At 41.7% G+C, this 17,500-nt stretch overlaps 1 protein-coding gene across 2 annotated transcripts in view; it reads left to right on the top strand.

Annotated features, from left to right (window-relative positions):
• The window catches only part of LOC132846421 (carnitine O-palmitoyltransferase 1, liver isoform), a 14,012-nt gene extending 2,343 nt beyond the window's left edge, over positions 1–11,669 (top strand). The window contains exons 2-19 of one of the 2 annotated variants that reach the window (XM_060871138.1): positions 1,334–1,476; positions 2,344–2,483; positions 2,889–3,060; positions 4,046–4,147; positions 4,258–4,395; positions 4,483–4,560; positions 4,776–4,883; positions 5,178–5,265; positions 6,236–6,431; positions 6,514–6,702; positions 6,948–7,053; positions 7,499–7,615; positions 7,698–7,862; positions 7,968–8,096; positions 8,910–9,065; positions 9,154–9,267; positions 9,426–9,518; positions 9,633–11,669. In XM_060871138.1, coding sequence (XP_060727121.1) covers positions 1,336–1,476; positions 2,344–2,483; positions 2,889–3,060; positions 4,046–4,147; positions 4,258–4,395; positions 4,483–4,560; positions 4,776–4,883; positions 5,178–5,265; positions 6,236–6,431; positions 6,514–6,702; positions 6,948–7,053; positions 7,499–7,615; positions 7,698–7,862; positions 7,968–8,096; positions 8,910–9,065; positions 9,154–9,267; positions 9,426–9,518; positions 9,633–9,755 — 2,355 coding nt within the window. In that variant the 5' untranslated portion in view covers positions 1,334–1,335 and the 3' untranslated portion in view covers positions 9,756–11,669. Of the gene's footprint in view, positions 1–1,333; positions 1,477–2,343; positions 2,484–2,888; positions 3,061–4,045; positions 4,148–4,257; positions 4,396–4,482; positions 4,561–4,775; positions 4,884–5,177; positions 5,266–5,605; positions 5,691–6,235; positions 6,432–6,513; positions 6,703–6,947; positions 7,054–7,498; positions 7,616–7,697; positions 7,863–7,967; positions 8,097–8,909; positions 9,066–9,153; positions 9,268–9,425; positions 9,519–9,632 lie in introns of both variants that reach the window. The other variant, XM_060871139.1, reaches the window with a different exon arrangement.
• Positions 11,670–17,500: the final 5,831 nt, after the last annotated feature.

Below are 17,500 nucleotides of genomic sequence, written 5' to 3' on the forward strand. Positions count from 1 at the left end.
ACCGGATGTCTGCCACACGATTGGCTGATTAGTTCACTGTTAGTTCCCAGGTCTTCCTAATAAAGCGGATAATACAATTGAAGCAGTTTCCACAGATGTTTCCAGATAACCTAAGGTATGAGGGGAGATATTTCTCCTGTTATAGTATAGTCGTGTCTGTGTGTAAATAGTCGAGTTAACGTAGTCATAGTGACGGTCGTCCTGCTTCGTTTTTTAGAGCTAGCAGTCACAAAAACAGAGTCTTGTGGTTACATCGACGTGCTCCGTGACCTCAGCGTGCTTTTCAGCATATAAACACAAGCATGTTACTCAGACGTAGCTTTAACCGTATTACCAGTAACAGTGAGCCTCCAGGTTCTAGAAGCATGTAGATACGTGTGAGTAAGTATTGATCTGTCATTAGGCTACAGTGGCAGAAGACCACATCGGGTTCAGCGCTCAAATTTGAACAGATGAGGAAGTCCGGCTGCATGGAAAGCGATATCAAGTGAGCGTAGACAAAAACTAACCTGGATCCTTAAGGTGTTGGGGTTCAGGTTACCTACATAGGCAGAGAATATTCCATACAAGCAAGAATGTAGACAAAAGCATGTAGATGAACGATGGGTTTCAGATCTCCGTCTCTTTGCAGAAGCGGTTATTCAAGTTCAGACTGTCAGTCAATTCAGGATGAATCAGAGGCATTAGTGTAGTATTTATAAAACTTTTCCCTGTTTGTAATTTTCCATCCTGTGAAAAAGAGCTGATGTACTCAAATAACAGGAAAATCACTATGTTAAATCTCAGTCGGTCATCAGAGGAAACGTCTACAAAGGTTTTCCACTTCATGGGTTTTCTATATTCTAGACTTTAACAGATTTGTGTGTGTGTGTGTGTGAAGTTAAAATAAAGGTTGAAGTAATGCATTCGCAGGACATTTCTGTTATTCCGCTCTCCTTTTTTTTTTTTTTCTTTTTCCTTCTCTTTTCTTTTTTTTTCTTTCAATTCACCTTTTACATGCAGACGTTGTGTTCTGAGAGAGAATCTACGAAGGAGGGGCAAAAGTCGCAGGACGTGTTGCACTTGTTATTCTTTATCCTGGAAGAAAAATATTCCAAATCGAAATTTCACGCTATCGTGTGGGCGACTATAGACAGTTATAGAAGTTCAGGCCGAATTGAACTCTGTTTGTTTTTTTTCCCCTACAGACTTTGATAAATTGGTGTCCATTACTCAGTTTTAAAGCACTAGAGAGCTAACGGGTGTCCGTGTGCAGAGCTCTTGTGGAGACTAATGCTTTGAAATTGTGTGTGTGTGTGCGTGCGTGCGTGTGTGTGTGCGTGTGTGTGTGCAGGGATGGCCGAGGCACATCAGGCTGTAGCGTTCCAGTTCACTATAACTGCAGAAGGTATTGACCTGCAGCTTTCTCACGAGGCCCTGAGACAGGTTTATCTCTCCGGACTTCGCTCATGGAAGAAGCGCACAGTGCGTTTAAAGGTAACTCCTCCAACCCTGAGCACAGGTCTTTGTTTTTTCAATATTTATTTATTGATTTTATTTAAAATGGACACAAGTCTACATTTTTCCATTCGTTCTGCTAAGACACAGAAAAGAAAAAATGCTTTTCTATGTTTAAAGAAATCGACGCTGCAAAACGACCCGTCTCAAAAAAAAAAAAAAAAAAAAAAAAAAAGAAATCCCTGAAATTAGGTGTTAGGAAATTTTTCTAAAATCCCTTTTTCAGATTTAAGATATTTTTATTTTAGTTATTTAAAGATTTTCACTTAGAAATGAAATAATTATCATCACCTGAGATCTTTTACATTTTAAAGTGGAAAGTTTCCCTGATGTATGCATGATGTCATGGGTAAGAATTCAGGTTAGTAGTAGTAGTAGTATTATTATTATTATTATTATTATTATTATTATTATTATTATTATTATTATTACTGTTTAATGTCTTTAGATCATTATATTACCAAATGCCTTTTTAGTTCAACAAACAGCAAGATATCTTTTGTTCCTATTTCAACCTAAACTACAACAGGAGCAAAACATCTTACACGCACACACACACACACACACACACACACACACACACACACACACACTTCAAGTTGTGTAAATTGTCTTACAGAATGTGACTAAGCATCTGTATACATCCTTTCACATAATTCTCTCACTCTGTCCGTCTCTCTCCCCCTCCCTCTCTCTCTCCTCCCCCTCTCCTCTTCCTCCCTCTCTCTCTCTGTCTCTTTCTGTCTCTCTCTCTCTCTCTGTCTCTCCCTCTCTCTCTGTCTCTTTCTGCCCCTCTCTCTCTCTCTCCCTCTCTCTCTCTCTCTCTCTCTCTCTCTCTCGGTGCAGAATAATGTGATTACAGGTGTGTATCCTGCGAGCTTGTCCTCCTGGCTCTTTGTGGTCATAGCGATCCTGGCCACCATGTACACACGCTCGGACCCGTCCATGGGCCTCATCGCTAAGATCCAGGAGCACCTGCCAGTCAGGTAACCAGCTGTCTGTCTCTCCCCCTCTCTGTCTGTCTGTCTCACTGTCTCCGTTTTTTTATTCCAAGACTATGAGTCAAGGCCGAATCCACACAATATCCAGTTGCTCCTGCTGTGAATGACAAGGGACCCAGGAAAAAATTAAATATGTTTAACGATGATGTCATACTTTTTTTATAGAAATTTAGCAAATTGTTACATAATTGTTTTTTTTGTAAACATCAACAAAATAAGTAATTAAACAATTAATTTATTATTCAATAATTCGTTATTATTTTTTAACTTCAGATCTCTGAATCCTTGTTTTAATCCCACTGTAATAGTTTAGATGAATATAATGCGGTATATTATAATTCTCTCTCTCTCTCTCTCTGTGTCTCTCTTTGTTTCGTCGTCTCTCCGCAGCGGTTCTCTGAGTCCTCAGGGTCGGACGGTGGTCTCTGCCTTGGTGTTCAGCACACTGCTGTGGCTATCCCTCATCTTCACCATGAAGCTGTGCCTGAAGCAGCTGCTCTCGTACCACCGCTGGATGTTCGAGCAGCACGGCAACGTTTCAACCACCACCAAGATCTGGGTGGTCCGTACCAGACTAGTTTTTAAACTCTTTACAGTTCTGCTGTTTGTTTGGTTAGAGAACCGGTCAGAACACTTAAAGGTGGGGTCTCCGTTGTTTGAGAAATGCTTCAGAAAACTGAGTCGGGACAAAAGACTAAACAAAAAAACAAAAGAAACGTGTAGCCAATGAGCAGAAAGGGGCGTGTCTTGTCAATATGCAGCGGAAAGAGTGTTCAGTGCGCATGTGTGACATTAGCAGAAAGCGGTTTTAACATTGACATGGAGGATAAAAACAAAGAAAGAAAGAGAAGAAAGACTTACGATAAGGTAAGAAGTAGGACGTGTTAATATAGGATCAGCTTTCCAGCGCTGGAGAGAACTGAAGGAGCAGGAAGTTGGTCACATATTCACAGATTGGAGTTTCCTGAGTCAATAACTCCTGAGCTAAACACTGTTACTACACAAATAACACCTCTTTTCTATCGTAGTAATGTAGAGACGCAGCTACAACCGTGTTTTGTGTAGTAACAGTGTTTAGCTCAGGAGTTATTGACTCGGGAAACTCCAATCTGTGAATATGTGACCAACTTTACTTAAGACGCCGAGGCACTTTTTTCCTTCTCGATAGGTGAGTAACGTTGGTTTTGTTTTGTTACACAGAACTAATATATGTCTTTGTCCTTTACATGATTATGTTTGTGTGTCATTTTTGCTTGTTTGTTTATCTACAATCGTATTGTTCTTCACTTCAGCGATGATAAAGACACATTTCTTTCCATTAGTTGCCTGGGTTACGTATGTATGTGTGGGCGGAGCTGTCGATACAGGGGTGGGACCTATTTGGGTTAGGGGCGTGTTTGTTGTGGTGATTTTATGTGTCAACATTGGCTTTCAAACAATGGAGACCCCACCTTTAATCGCCTTGTAAACTGATGTCCAGTGACCATGACATCGATCACAACGATTTACGCCGTGTAACATTCATTTATTTGTTTTGCATGTTTAAGATGCTGGTGAGGATCTTCTCTGGCCGTCAGCCGCTGCTGTACAGCTATCAAGGTTCTCTGCCTAACCTACCAGTACCTGCTGTCAAAGACACCATCCAAAGGGTGAGTCTGTCCTTCATCATCACCAACAACACTAAATGAGCACGAGTTAAAAATCTCTCTCTCTTATTTATTTATTTATTTATTTATTTATTTATCTATCCTTTCCGCAGTACATGGAGTCAGTGCGTCCCCTGATGACCGACTCGGAGTTCAAGAGAATGGCGACTCTAGCGAGAGATTTTGAGCTCAGTCTCGGAAATCGCCTCCAGTGGTACCTCAAGCTCAAGGCCTTGTGGGCCTCCAACTACGTGAGTTCTCTGATACTACGTACTTCTCCAAAGAAACCTACAAGAAGAAAGGAGATGTTTAGAAATGTTTGTGTGTGTGTGTCACAGGTGAGCGACTGGTGGGAGGAGTACATCTACCTCAGAGGCCGCGGCCCCATCATGGTGAACAGCAACTACTATGGCATGGTGTGTATCTGTCTCTCTCTCACACACACACACACACACGTCTGTATATAGTTGCTTAGCAATTAAAACTATATCACATAAGTGCAAAGAACAGTGCTTATTGGTCCAAGTCAGTGTGAATGTATAAATAGAGGAGTTGTAATAGATCCTAGTTATTGTTAAGGTCAGATCATTGAATCGATTAATGAACTTTGTTGTTGTTGTTCTCCGTTTAGGACTTTATGTTTGTGACCCCAACTCCGATCCAGGCTGCCAGAGCAGGGAACACACTGCACGCTCTACTCCTGTACCGTAGGAAGCTAAACAAAGAGGAACTCAAACCTGTGAGTCCACCTGAACACTGCACCTCTCTTTTACAAAGAAAACGTGTGCGCACCGTGGCGTATGTTGTATTATACTGTTGTTTTTTTTTTTTGTTTTTGTTTTCTTTCTCTCTCTCTCTCTCTCTCTCTCTCTCTCTTTCTGTCTGTCTCTCTCTCTCTCTCTTTTTGTCTGTCTGTCTGTCTCTCTCTCTGTTTCTGTCTGTGTGTGTCTCTCTCTCTCTCTCTCTCTCTCACGCTCTCTCTCACACTCTCTTTCTCTCTCTCTCTCTCTCTCTCTCTCTCTCTCTCTAACAGAGCCGTATACCTGGCACTTTCATTCCTCTATGTGCAGCTCAGTGTGAGAGGCTTTTCAACACCACACGGACCCCAGGAGTGGAAACGGGTAACATGCGTGTACACACACACACACACACACACACACACACACATGCACAATAAAGCTATCACGAAATATAGACAGACAGAGAGAGAGAGAGTTCACCATCCCCATATGCAGAGTTGTGTGTCTGTGTGTCTCGTCTGACCATCTGATTCGTGTACCTTCTCTGCTGAGCCTTGACAGCCTCTTGTCTTTCACTGTTCACTTGTTTCACTTCTGTTGATTTTATACTTTATTGCATGCGTTGTTTTTCTCTCCATCGTCATCCTTTCATCTTCCCTTTGGACATTTTTTCCCCTTTTATCTTGCATTCTCTCCTTCATTTCTCCCTCTCTCTGATCAGTGCTTGTTGAAGGCCACTATTCCTTGCTGCTCCTATCAGTATGAGCGGATGTTTGACACTTGTCGCATACCGGCAGTTGTGACAGGTACACACACGCACACACACACACACACACACACACACACACTACATACAATCTGTAGTTACTAACTGGATAAAGATATATGGAATAAAACACAGAACAGACTAGGAGTACTTTATACTCCTCACCCTCTCAGTCACTTTGTGTGTAATTGCTGTGTTGATTGGCAGGCTGGCGTCGGATTAACACGCGCTCTGCTTGGAAAAATATGAGCTTTACTCTCATCCTCTCCGCCTGCACGGTTCTCTCTTTTTTTTTTTCTTTTTCTTTTTTTTTCTCCCCATTATCCCTCCTGCCAAATAAAGTGCATTCTGTCACATTACTGAGAAACCGTCCACCGTAAAGACGTTTCTCTGTCGGAACGATCTATTTCGATTGGCACCTGAGACTCTGTCCTTCCTGTCCAAATCTTTACGGTCATTTGACGCAAAATGTGTTTGACTCGTTAAATAACACGCATATCTGTAGTGTAGTCGGAGTACACGGCAGGCTGCGTCGTAAATGACGAGCATGACGAGCTGAAACGTTCTCTTGTTCTCTGGCTGTAGACACGGTGGTGCACTGGAACGACAGCGAGCACGTGGCCGTGTACCACAGGGGGCGCTATTTCCGTCTGTGGCTCTATCAGGCGGGCAGGATGCTGAGGCCCCGTGAGATCGAACAGCAGATCCAACGTATCCTGGATGATAAGTCTGCGCCAGCGCCAGGCGAGGAGAAACTGGCAGCATTAACTGCAGGGGACAGGTAAAAACACACACACACACACACACACCTCCTTCAATCACTGAGACTAATATTAACACTTGTCTTTAAATCCATTTCCTAGGATTCCATGGGCTGAGTCCAGGAAGAAGTTCTTCAGCTCTGGCATCAACAAGAGATCTCTGGACTGCATTGAGAAAGCTGCGTTTTTCGTCACTCTGGAAGACGAGGAGCAAGGCATGATGGGAGACGACCCCGACGCGAGCATGGACCGTTACGCCAAGTCTCTCCTTCACGGAAAATGTTACGACAGGCGAGTAACTCAGGAGCGTCGCGTTAGGCTGGAATTGATGGCGAATTGCTGAAATTATGAAAAATAAAACAAAAAATTGAGATTTGAAAAAATAAAAATTATTATTAATAAAAAACATTGAGAAATAAAAAAATTCTCCTTGAGAGGAATTAAATTATTTCTGTAATTTGACTGTTGTTTAGCTTTTATGATTCATTTTTTTTTTATTTGTCAGTCTCATCTGCAGCACTGTGTGTGTCCCTCAGGTGGTTTGATAAGTCCTTCACCGTCGTGGTGTATAAAAACGGGAAGAACGGCCTGAACGCCGAGCACTCCTGGGCAGACGCTCCCATCGTCTCCCACATGTGGGAGGTGAGATTTAGGAAACAAACAAATACCAGTTTAAATGGAGGCTTAAATGGAGAAAACTCACTCACTCTCTTTCTCTCTGTCTCCATGTCTCTCTCTCTCACTCACTCACTCACTCTGTCTCTCTCTGTATGTCTCTCACTCACTCACTCTCTCTTTCTTTCTGTCTGTCTCTCTCTATATATATATATATGTCTCTCTCTCTCTGTCTGTCTGTATGTCTCTCACTCACTCACTCACACTCTCTCTCTCTCTCTGTCTCTCTCTCTCTCTCTCTCTCTCTCTCTCTCTCTCTCTCTCTCTCTCTCTCTCTCTCTGTATGTCTCTCTCTCTCTCTCTCTCTCTCTCTCTCTCTCTCTGTATGTCTCTCTCTCTCTCTCTCTCTCTCTCTCTCTCTCTCTCTCTCTCTCTCTCTCTCTCTCTCTCTCTCTCTCTCTCTGTCTCTCAGTATGTCCTAACCATGGACAGTTTTCAGTTGGGTTATAATCAAGAAGGACATTGCAAAGGTGACGGTAATCTGTCTCTGCCCCACCCAGTGCGGTTGTCCTGGAACATCCCTTCAGAGGTAGACCTTTACCCCATCTTCAAACCACATTCTGTTCTTTTGACTTCCCTGGTCTTTCAATCCCTCTCTCTTTTTCTCTTAGTGTCAGGATCGTGTCCTCCAGTCTCTCTCGGTAGCGCAGGCGCTGGCCGAGGACGTCAACTTTCACGTTTTCGCCTTCCGGGATTTTGGCAAAGGCAGCATTAAAAAGATCCGCATGAGCCCCGACGCCTTTATTCAGTTAGCGCTGCAGCTAGCCTACTACAGGGTGAGTGTTTATATATAAATACATGTCCCATCATGCCCTGCTACAGCGCTACACCCGGTTTGTTAACACATTGATTAATGTTCTCTCTCTCTCTCCGATGCTCAGGACAGAGGGATGTTCTGTCTGACGTACGAGGCGTCGATGACGCGCCTGTTCCGTGAGGGCCGAACTGAAACGGTGCGCTCGTGTTCCGCTGAGAGCTGCGCCTTTGTCAAAGCGTTCCAGAACGGAGAGGTGAAACTCACACGCAGTTTTTAGCCTTCTGTCTCTCACATCTCATCATTCTATTTTATTACCTCAAAGTTGTAGAGTCGGAGAAAACAAACAGGGTTCTAGTGTGTTTATTATTCTTTACTCTTGTGTTCATTTGTCTGTCTTTCTCTGTTATGTTTCTCTCTGCCTCTCTCTCTCTCTCTCTGTTTGTTTCTCTCTCTCTCTGTCTCTGTCTCTCTCTCTCTCTCTGTCTCTCTCCCTCTGCCTCTCTCTCTTTCTCTCTGTTTGTTTCTCTTTGTTTCTCTCTCTCTCTCTCCCTCTCTCTCTCTCTCTCTCTCTCTCTCTCTCATATTCTCTGTTCGTCATGATTCTCTCTCTCTCTCTCTCTCTCATATTCTCTGTTCGTCATGATTCTCTCTCTTTGTCTCTCTCTCTCTCTCTCTCTCTCTCTCTCTCTCATATTCTCTGTTCGTCATGATTCTCTCTCTTTGTCTCTCTCTCTCTCTCTCTCTGTCTCATATTCTCTGTTCGTCATGATTCTCTCTCTTTGTCTCTCTCTCTCTCTCTCTCTCTCTCTCTCTCTCTCTCATATTCTCTGTTCGTCATGATTCTCTCTCTTTGTCTCTCTCTCTCTCTCATATTCTCTGTTCGTCATGATTCTCCCTCTCTCTCTCTCTCTCTCTCTCTCTCTCTCTCTCATATTCTCTGTTCATCATGATTCTCTCTCTTTGTCTCTCTCTCTCTCTCTCTCTCTCTCATATTCTCTGTTCGTCATGATTCTCTTTGTCTCAAAGTTGAAGTATTAAAGGAATAAATCTGCCTTTTCCTGTGCAGGCAGTGGACCAGTGCAGGCGTTTGTTTCGCGCAGCGTCTGAGAAGCATCAGATGCTTTACCGACTGGCCATGACAGGAGCTGGAATAGACCGACACCTCTTCTGCCTCTACGTCGTCTCAAAATACCTGGGTGTGGAGTCGCCCTTCCTGAAAGAGGTGTGTGTGTGTGAGAGAGAAGGAATCTGGGAATTTCTGTGCATCTGTGAACAGAATTAAATCTCAAACCTGTGTGTGTTGGGGTCAGGTGTTGTCCGAGCCGTGGCGTCTCTCCACCAGTCAGACTCCGTTCCAGCAGGTGGAGCTGTTTGACCTCGTGAATCATCCCGACTACATCACCTGTGGTGGAGGATTTGGACCTGTAAGTTTTATCGTGAACATCACGACTAGAGATTGGGTGTCATTTCAGTGTGAAAGTGAAAGTCGTGCTATGTGACAGAGCTGGGAACTCTGACCCAGTCCTATGGAAGAATCAGTAAAGAATCTTTAATCTGAGACGTCTGAATGTTAAAATTCCAGGTTGCCGACGATGGATACGGCGTGTCCTACAGCATCATTGGAGAGAAGATCATCAGCTTCCACGTCTCCAGCAAACGCTCGTGTGCTCAAACCGTGAGTTTTTCTCCACCAAGTGATTCTTTTTTTTTTTTTTTTTTTTTTTTTTTTTTTAAAAAGTCAGACAGTGGGGGGGGAAATAATTTTCCTTCTTTTTTTTCATCTTATTAGGACTGCCACAGGTTCGGGATGCAGATCAGGACGGCGCTGTTGGATCTTTTGCAGCTGATGACGGACGATAAGAAAGAAGAACCACAAAGCGAGCAGAACCACGCCATAAAGAAAGACCAGTAGAGGGCAGAGGGATTCATTCAGTACAGAAGAATTAGTCTGTGTGTTTTCCCCCATTGAATATATGCGTGTGTATGTGTGTGTGGTAGAATGGTGCAAGGGACCAGAGGCAGGATAAAATTACAGATGCATTATCACGTGATGATGATGATGATGATGATGAGGTGAGCCGGTTCCGTCTTAAATGCCTTAAGTGTTCAGCAGGTAGGGATTTAACAGCTACATCTAGGGTCAAATTCAGTAAGCTCCTGCATCCCAATTCACTTCCACTCAGTATCGTTTTTTTTTTTTTTCTTAAGCAAAAACAACCTATTTGAAGCAGCGTCATAAAAAAAAAAAAATAAATAAGAAGGGCATTGTAGCTTAGAGAGACGGTAGCTATCGGATTAAATACTAGCTTTTTTGCGAGGGAATGAAACCCTAGTATACAGATACAGTATGCATCCTGTTGTACTGCTACCTTTTTTATGCTTCATTTCATTATTCATTTCAACTTTACATTTATTTGTTTAAAAAAAGTGTCATCTGCCTCTTTTTATTTATTTATTTCCTTTTTTTTTAAGCTTTCAGTGTATAAAACCATGTTGCTCAAATGTGCAGTTATGTAAGAGTTAGATGTCCGTGAGGTCCAGCTAATATTAAAGCAGCCCAACTCAAATCGAACCTACATCGTTACACTTAAAGGAGCGCCAGTGCAGTATTGCCAGCGGGCACGTGACCAAGACGAGGAAGACTTCAGAATACCTAAAAGGAACTTTTTGTTTGTTTTGTTTTTCAGGTCATGAACAATTCAAACCTCACTTGCACACTGGAATGTACAATTCTACGTATATTTAAATCTTGAAACGGATTTTATACTTCGGGTTCAACGTTAACACGGTGCAATCACGAATGAACTGGTGTTTAGGATACAGTCGTTTTTAGATGTCGGACCTCGCGTTCGGATTCGATGAGCACGTCACTCCGAACCATTTTTACTTGAATTCTGTTGTCTTTTTATTTTGTTGGTGGTGGTGGTGGGTTTTGTTTTGTTTTCTTCCCCCCCACACACACTTACTTAACGTTTTATTTGCTGATGATGACAGGGCCACATGATTCAGTGTGAAGTTCAGAACAAAAATCGTGCAGCTGTTGGAGTCTTTTTATAGACAAATGCATGACATAATGCTTAGTAACGCATGAGTGATGGCTAATAATCGTAAAAGACTCCCGGAAAGATCACGCCTGAAGGGAACGCAGTCGCGCAGTCCGAACTGTTCGGATGTCTCAGTGACGGTGTGATTATTATTATTATTTTTTTTTTTATTACTATAATTTTTTTTTTTCTCTTCCTCAATGGCTTGAATGAAGATTTCCAGGAAGGATCAAAGCTCAGATTGAGGGTCATGAATCTGTGGGGGGTTTTAAACCCATGCACCACTTTTGATTGCCAGTGAAACTTTATAATAGTGTGGATTTATTATTATTATTATTATTACTACTACTACTATAACTACACTATTTTGTTTCACTCAACACTTTTACCATTTTTCATCTTATAACATTTAATAACCACTGAGTTCTTGTTGTTGTTGTGTGTGTTGATTATTCAATGATGTCCAAGCTAACACCTGAAACAATATGGTTATTCGTAATGTATCTAGCTCGCTCACAGACAGTCTGTAATTAGAACAAGCTCCCCTAAACACCCCACCCCACCCCCAAGCACTTATTGCCCCTTTTCTCGGGCCGGTAGTTTGCGTCCCGTCTTTATTTCGTCTCTTCTCGCTTTCATCTTTTCTGCAGTAGGGTGCAAGTCTTTCTCGCTTTTTTGGCCTGACTATAGCAAGTGTCTGTATTTTATACGTCCTCGTTGGGGGAAAAAAAAAGTGAAAGACATGAAATCTTTTTTTTTTAATAAAAAGAGATTGAAGCACACACACGGTTGTCTGTCGTATTTGTTTTAGAAAGGGAAAAGAACTAAGGAACAAAACAGACGTCTGACGTCGTATCGTACTCGATCCACCAGGTGCCGCCTTTGGATGACAGACACGATCTGGACTCCGCAGACGAGGTGAACATTGTCAAAATGACTGAATCTGGTCAATCGACTTGTGATATTGCTCGTGTGCCGGATACGAACGGTTTCGCTGACGCGGATTTATTGCAACACGTCGTGAAACCGGTATGATACAGCGTGTAAATAGCGGTAGCTGGCTAAGTAAGACTAGCAGGATATTCAAAGTCGCTGGTGATTTAAAAACTGACCAATACTACAAGTATATGGAGAATCTGTTTGGACATCGAACTTGTATCTTCCAACACGATGATTACATTTACAGCATTTAGCAGACTCTCTTATCCAGAGTGACTTACGTTTTTTATTTCAGTTTTATACACCTGAGCAATTGAGGGTTAAGGGCCTTGCTCAGGGGCCCTGCAGTGGAAACTTGTTGGACCTGGGATTCGAACCAATGAACTTCCGATCAGTAGTCGAACACATAAAAGAGATGGGGGACTCAAGTCATATGACTTGACTCGAGTCAGACTTAAGTCGCATATTTGAGACGTTTGACAGATATTAAAAAAAGACTCGACTTGACTTTAACTTGACATTCATGACTTGAGACTTGACTCGGACTTGAGTTAAATGACTCCGAGATGGGGGACTCGACTTGACTCGAGTCAGACTTAAGTCGCAAATTTGAGACTTGAGATTTGCTTGACAAATATTAAAAAAAGACTCGACTTGACTTTGACTTGACATTCATGACTTCAGACTTACTTGTGACTTGCACATGTGACTTCCTCACACCTCCGCTGCATAACATTATGCTTCCACCACCGTGTTTCACAGTAGGAATATCGATCGGGATTGTTGTAATAAAATATGATTTGAGTTCCAGCTGTAACTGCTGTCAGGACCACTGTTGAAGAAAAAGAATCGACACTTTCTCAGCCATCAGAATTCAACACCATACATAATAATCGTTACAAATAAATCTTTACGTTTGGTGACATTTTCTGTAAGGAGGCATTTTTACAGTCACGTAAAAGATTAAATTTTGGGATTAAATATCCATTAAATATTGGGATTTTTATTATGAAATGTCTACATGTCAATTTCCGATCTCGTTTTAATTTGTACCACACAGGATCTCAATAAGATTTAGATCTGGGCTTTGACTTGGTCACTCCAGAATTCTCTGTTTTGCAGCGAGTCCTTTGTGGATTTACTGGGATGTTTTTTTTCAAGGTCCAGTTCCACTTCAGCTTAATATTTTTTTGACAGACTGTCTCACATGTTCCTCAAGCATCTTCTGATACAATGTAGAATTCATAATGGATTCATAATGATGATGAGCAAAGCATCCACAAGCCATAACACGTCCACCTCCATGTTTCACAGTAGGTATGAGGTTCATTTGCTGAAACATTCTGTTATGGTGTCCAAATAATTCAGTTTTAGACTCATCTGTCCAAAGCACATTATTCCAGAAGTCTTGTCCTTTGTCTCTGTTCTTGTCCGCATGTTGTGTGATGTCTTAGACAGCAAAGGTTTTCTCCTTCACACCTCCCATGATAATTAAACTTGTTCAGTCTCTTTCTGATTATAGATTCATGCACTTTGACATCAACTATATATCATACCTGCAAACTAGTCGCTTTTCGGCGAAATTCGCCGTTTTTAAAATATGTCATTTGTGTGAATCGTGTAGATCCGAAGAGTTTTTAGTGGGGGTGCTTCTTTCAGCTGCGTCCGAAACCACTTACTTCCATCCAATAATTAGGTGAAGTAGTGCTTAGGCGGCGGTTTTGGACACAGCGTAGTAAACCATCTATCAAGCTGATGCCTCGTGTCTCTACTTCTAATGACTTTTTATGGCGGATGGCAAACCAACTTTTGGTGCATTCACCGCCACCAACTGGACTGGAGTGTGAAGCACTAGTAAGCAGATGACGCCTCACGTCTCAATCGTCCTCGCGTCTTTTGACCAATCAGCATTCAGAAGCAAGATAAGGCAATCACCTATTTCATCCCTCACTTCAAGCCGCAGAGGACAAACAAAAAGCAATAAAGAGACACATTGATAAACAACGAAAACGGGCACTTGAAAGGCCAAAAAACAAAAGAAATAGCAATATTTGTGTTCATCAATTTATTAAGGTTCCAAGGCACTTTTACAGAGAAAAATTCATTCATTCACTCATTCATCTTCTACCGCTTATCCGAACTACCTCGGGTCACGGGGAGCCTGTGCCTATCTCAGGCGTCATCGGGCATCAAGGCAGGATACACCCTGGACGGAGTGCCAACCCATCGCAGGGCACACACACACACACTCTCATTCACTCACACAATCACACACTACGGACAATTTTCCAGAGATGCCAATCAACCTACCATGCATGTCTTTGGACCGGGGGAGGAAACCGGAGTACCCGGAGGAAACCCCCGAGGCACGGGGAGAACATGCAAACTCCACACACACAAGGTGGAGGCGGGAATCGAACCCCGACCCTGGAGGTGTGAGGCGAACGTTCTAACCACTAAGCCACCATGCCCCCCCCCCCCCCTAAGCACTAATAAAAGTGCTTTTTTCACTTGAAGCAAATGTTGTCTTTTCCCTTTATGGTCTTGTCAGAGTGCTTCATTTTAAGTTCTCAATTTTTCTTCCACCTCTTGTGAGTTTGCAGGTATGATATATGATATTTTAGGGTTTTTGGAGACATCTTTAAGCGTCTTGTGGCCTGCTCTTGAGGTGAATTCGCTCGGACGTCCTGACCTGACCATGTTGGCAGCTGTTTTAAATCTTCTCCACTTGTAAATGATTTTCCAGACAGTGGAATGGCTGGATACAAATTCTTCTGAGATCTTTTTATATCCCTTAAAAGACTCCTAAACATCAACAGTCTTCTTTCTGAAGGCCTCAGTGAGCTCTTTGCATCTCACCATGGTGATTCCTGTCACTTTATCAATTAAGAGCAAACCAAAATAAAAATCTGAGGTTTAAATAAGACAAATCTTCTTCAGAATGCTCTGTATTAATGATCTAATAATTAACACCCGCCGTGATACACCTGTAGGTCATTTTATCCATTTTAAGTACAAATAAACATGGGCGTGTCTTTACTTTTGCTCACAAGAAATTAGATTTTCTTACATTACATTTTACAGATCATTAAAAAAAAAAAGACATTTCTTTGGTTTTATTTGTTTAGTTTAATTACTTGAATCTTCCAATATTGTTAAAATGAAAATAAAATGCACATATGATTAACTATTTAAAAAAAAAATCCCAGGCTTTCTTCTGGTGTCCTAATGTTTCTACATGACTGTGTGTAACATTTATGGGTGGAGTTTCCAGTATAGCGCTTCGTAACTGGATGTTTTCTACTATGATGGGACGGTATGTTAGTAGAAAATAATCTAGTTTTAACGACTGTAAGACGTGTCCCGCTTTCAAAGAACTCTATACACTCCTTCACTCGGGGGACCAACGGCTTAAGGCTTTGAATTACTGGTCAGATGGTCAGAGATTCCAAAAAAAAAACTAAACAAAACAAAAAGAAGTACAGACGTTCTGTACAGTACGTTTATTTACGGAGACATGAACTTGCTTTGGCTGATCACAACATGAATGGGTTGATTTTTTTTTTTAAACAACTTGCAACCTTCATGTTGGCACCAAAAGGAAGTTTTTGACGTCATATTCGCTGTCTGTTTCTCTGACCTGTGTTCAAGGGTAACTGTTAATTCAGGTGGATTAGAGATCTAATCCATCTTTGTAGCTGGACTGTAGCCTTTGATATCTGCGCTCATGAACAAACAGCATGCCCAGTTTTGTCCATGTCAGTCTCAATTAAAATCTGCCGTTTGTTTTCCTCCTGTAATTAAAACACCAAGACAAACATGGGGTCCAGAAAGGACTATTCTTTATTACAGGAGTTGCTATTAAACTTATCATTAAACGTGACCTGCTCGTCACGTTATAGAGAAAGTGTGCAGTGAATATTTTCTGACACTGGAGACTCCTTCCAAAAAATATCATTTATATCCATAAACCTTCTGGCCAATCAGTGTTGAGAACGTAATAGCATTAGTTTTGATGTTTTGAACAAATCTGGCTTTGAAGTGTATGTAGGGATATAAATGTGTAAAAAAGTGGACAATATTAATGTTAAAGGTGGGGTCTCCGTTGTTTGAAAGCCAATGTTATTTAAAATCACCAAAACAAACACGCCCCTAACCCAAATGTATTGGGTCCCACCCCTGTATTGATAGCTCCACCCACACATACATACGTAACCCAGGCAACTAATGGAAAGAAACGTGTCTTTATCATAGCTGAAGTGAAGAACAATATGATTGTAGATAAACAAACAAGCAAAAATGACACACAAACATAATCATGTAAAGGACAAAGACATATATTAGTTCTGTGTAACAAAGCAAAACCAACGTTACTCACCTATCGAGAAGGAAAAAAGCGCCTCGGCGTCTTAAGTAAAGTTGGTCACATATTCACAGATTGGAGTTTCCCGAGTCAATAACTCCTGAGCTAAACACTGTTACTACACAAAACACGGTTGTAGCTGCGTCTCTACATTACTACGATAGAAAAGAGGTGTTATTTGTGTAGTAACAGTGTTTAGCTCAGGAGTTATTGACTCAGGAAACTCCAATCTGTGAATATGTGACCAACTTCCTGCTCCTTCAGTTCTCTCCAGCGCTGGAAAGCTGATCCTATATTAACACGTCCTACTTCTTACCTTATCGTAAGTCTTTCTTCTCTTTCTTTCTTTGTTTTTATCCTCCATGTCAATGTTAAAACCGCTTTCTGCTAATGTCACACATGCGCACCGAACACTCTCTCCGCCCATATCGACAAGACACGCCCCTTTCTGCTCATTGGCTACATGTTAGTTTTGTTTTTGTTTTCTTTGGCGTCCCAACGCAGTTTTCTGAAGCATTTCTCAAACAACGGAGACCCCACCTTTAATAAAGGTTCATTCTTTTCTTATTTTTCTTTTTTTCAGTGTATTTTCTGAACAAAGGAGGAGGTGGAGCGATTGCAAAGGAATGAAATGTATTGTCACGATGTCAACATTTTTATTTTTTTTTGGTTTGTCTTCGTATGTGATGATATATTTGAAGGTAGTTTATTCGTTTCTTACCAAACCTGCACGTTTTTTATCCGAGTTACTGGGTGTATTTTTGGATCTGTCCTGAGTTCTGATCTGGATTTGGTTATTAACGCTTTATTAGCAGCAAATATGTGTGGATTAAGCCTTCACAGTGCCGTGATCCCATGGTTTGTCTTCACCTGTCATGGATAAGAACCTAGTGTATGTGTGTGTGTTTGAGATGCCTAATAAATCTCTCTCCGTCTGTCGTCCGGTATGTTTTCCACCATGTCTGATGCAGAGCAAGAGATGGAGTGAGTTCCTCAGCATTTTTTTTATTTCTTTAATAAAGCCTTCATAACCATAACAGTTGAAGTTGAACACTAACCTAACCTGGTTTGTTTTAGGGAACAAGTGGAAGGTGAGAACTTGTGTTCTAGGTGTTTTATTGTCAGTGCTGTGGTGCAGACTGAACAAATGTTTACTGCTGTTTGTACATATAGAGGAGGAGGATGGACACGCAGAGCGAGATGGAGGTGAGAGAGAGTGTGAAAATGTCAGACCTTAATTCAGCTCGTTGATCCAGGTGTGTGTATAATGAGCTGTTGTTGCGCAGCATATAATATAATATAATATAATAT

Source organism: Tachysurus vachellii, chromosome 5, assembly GCF_030014155.1.
Source record: "Tachysurus vachellii isolate PV-2020 chromosome 5, HZAU_Pvac_v1, whole genome shotgun sequence".
Taxonomy (NCBI): Eukaryota; Metazoa; Chordata; class Actinopteri; order Siluriformes; family Bagridae; genus Tachysurus; species Tachysurus vachellii.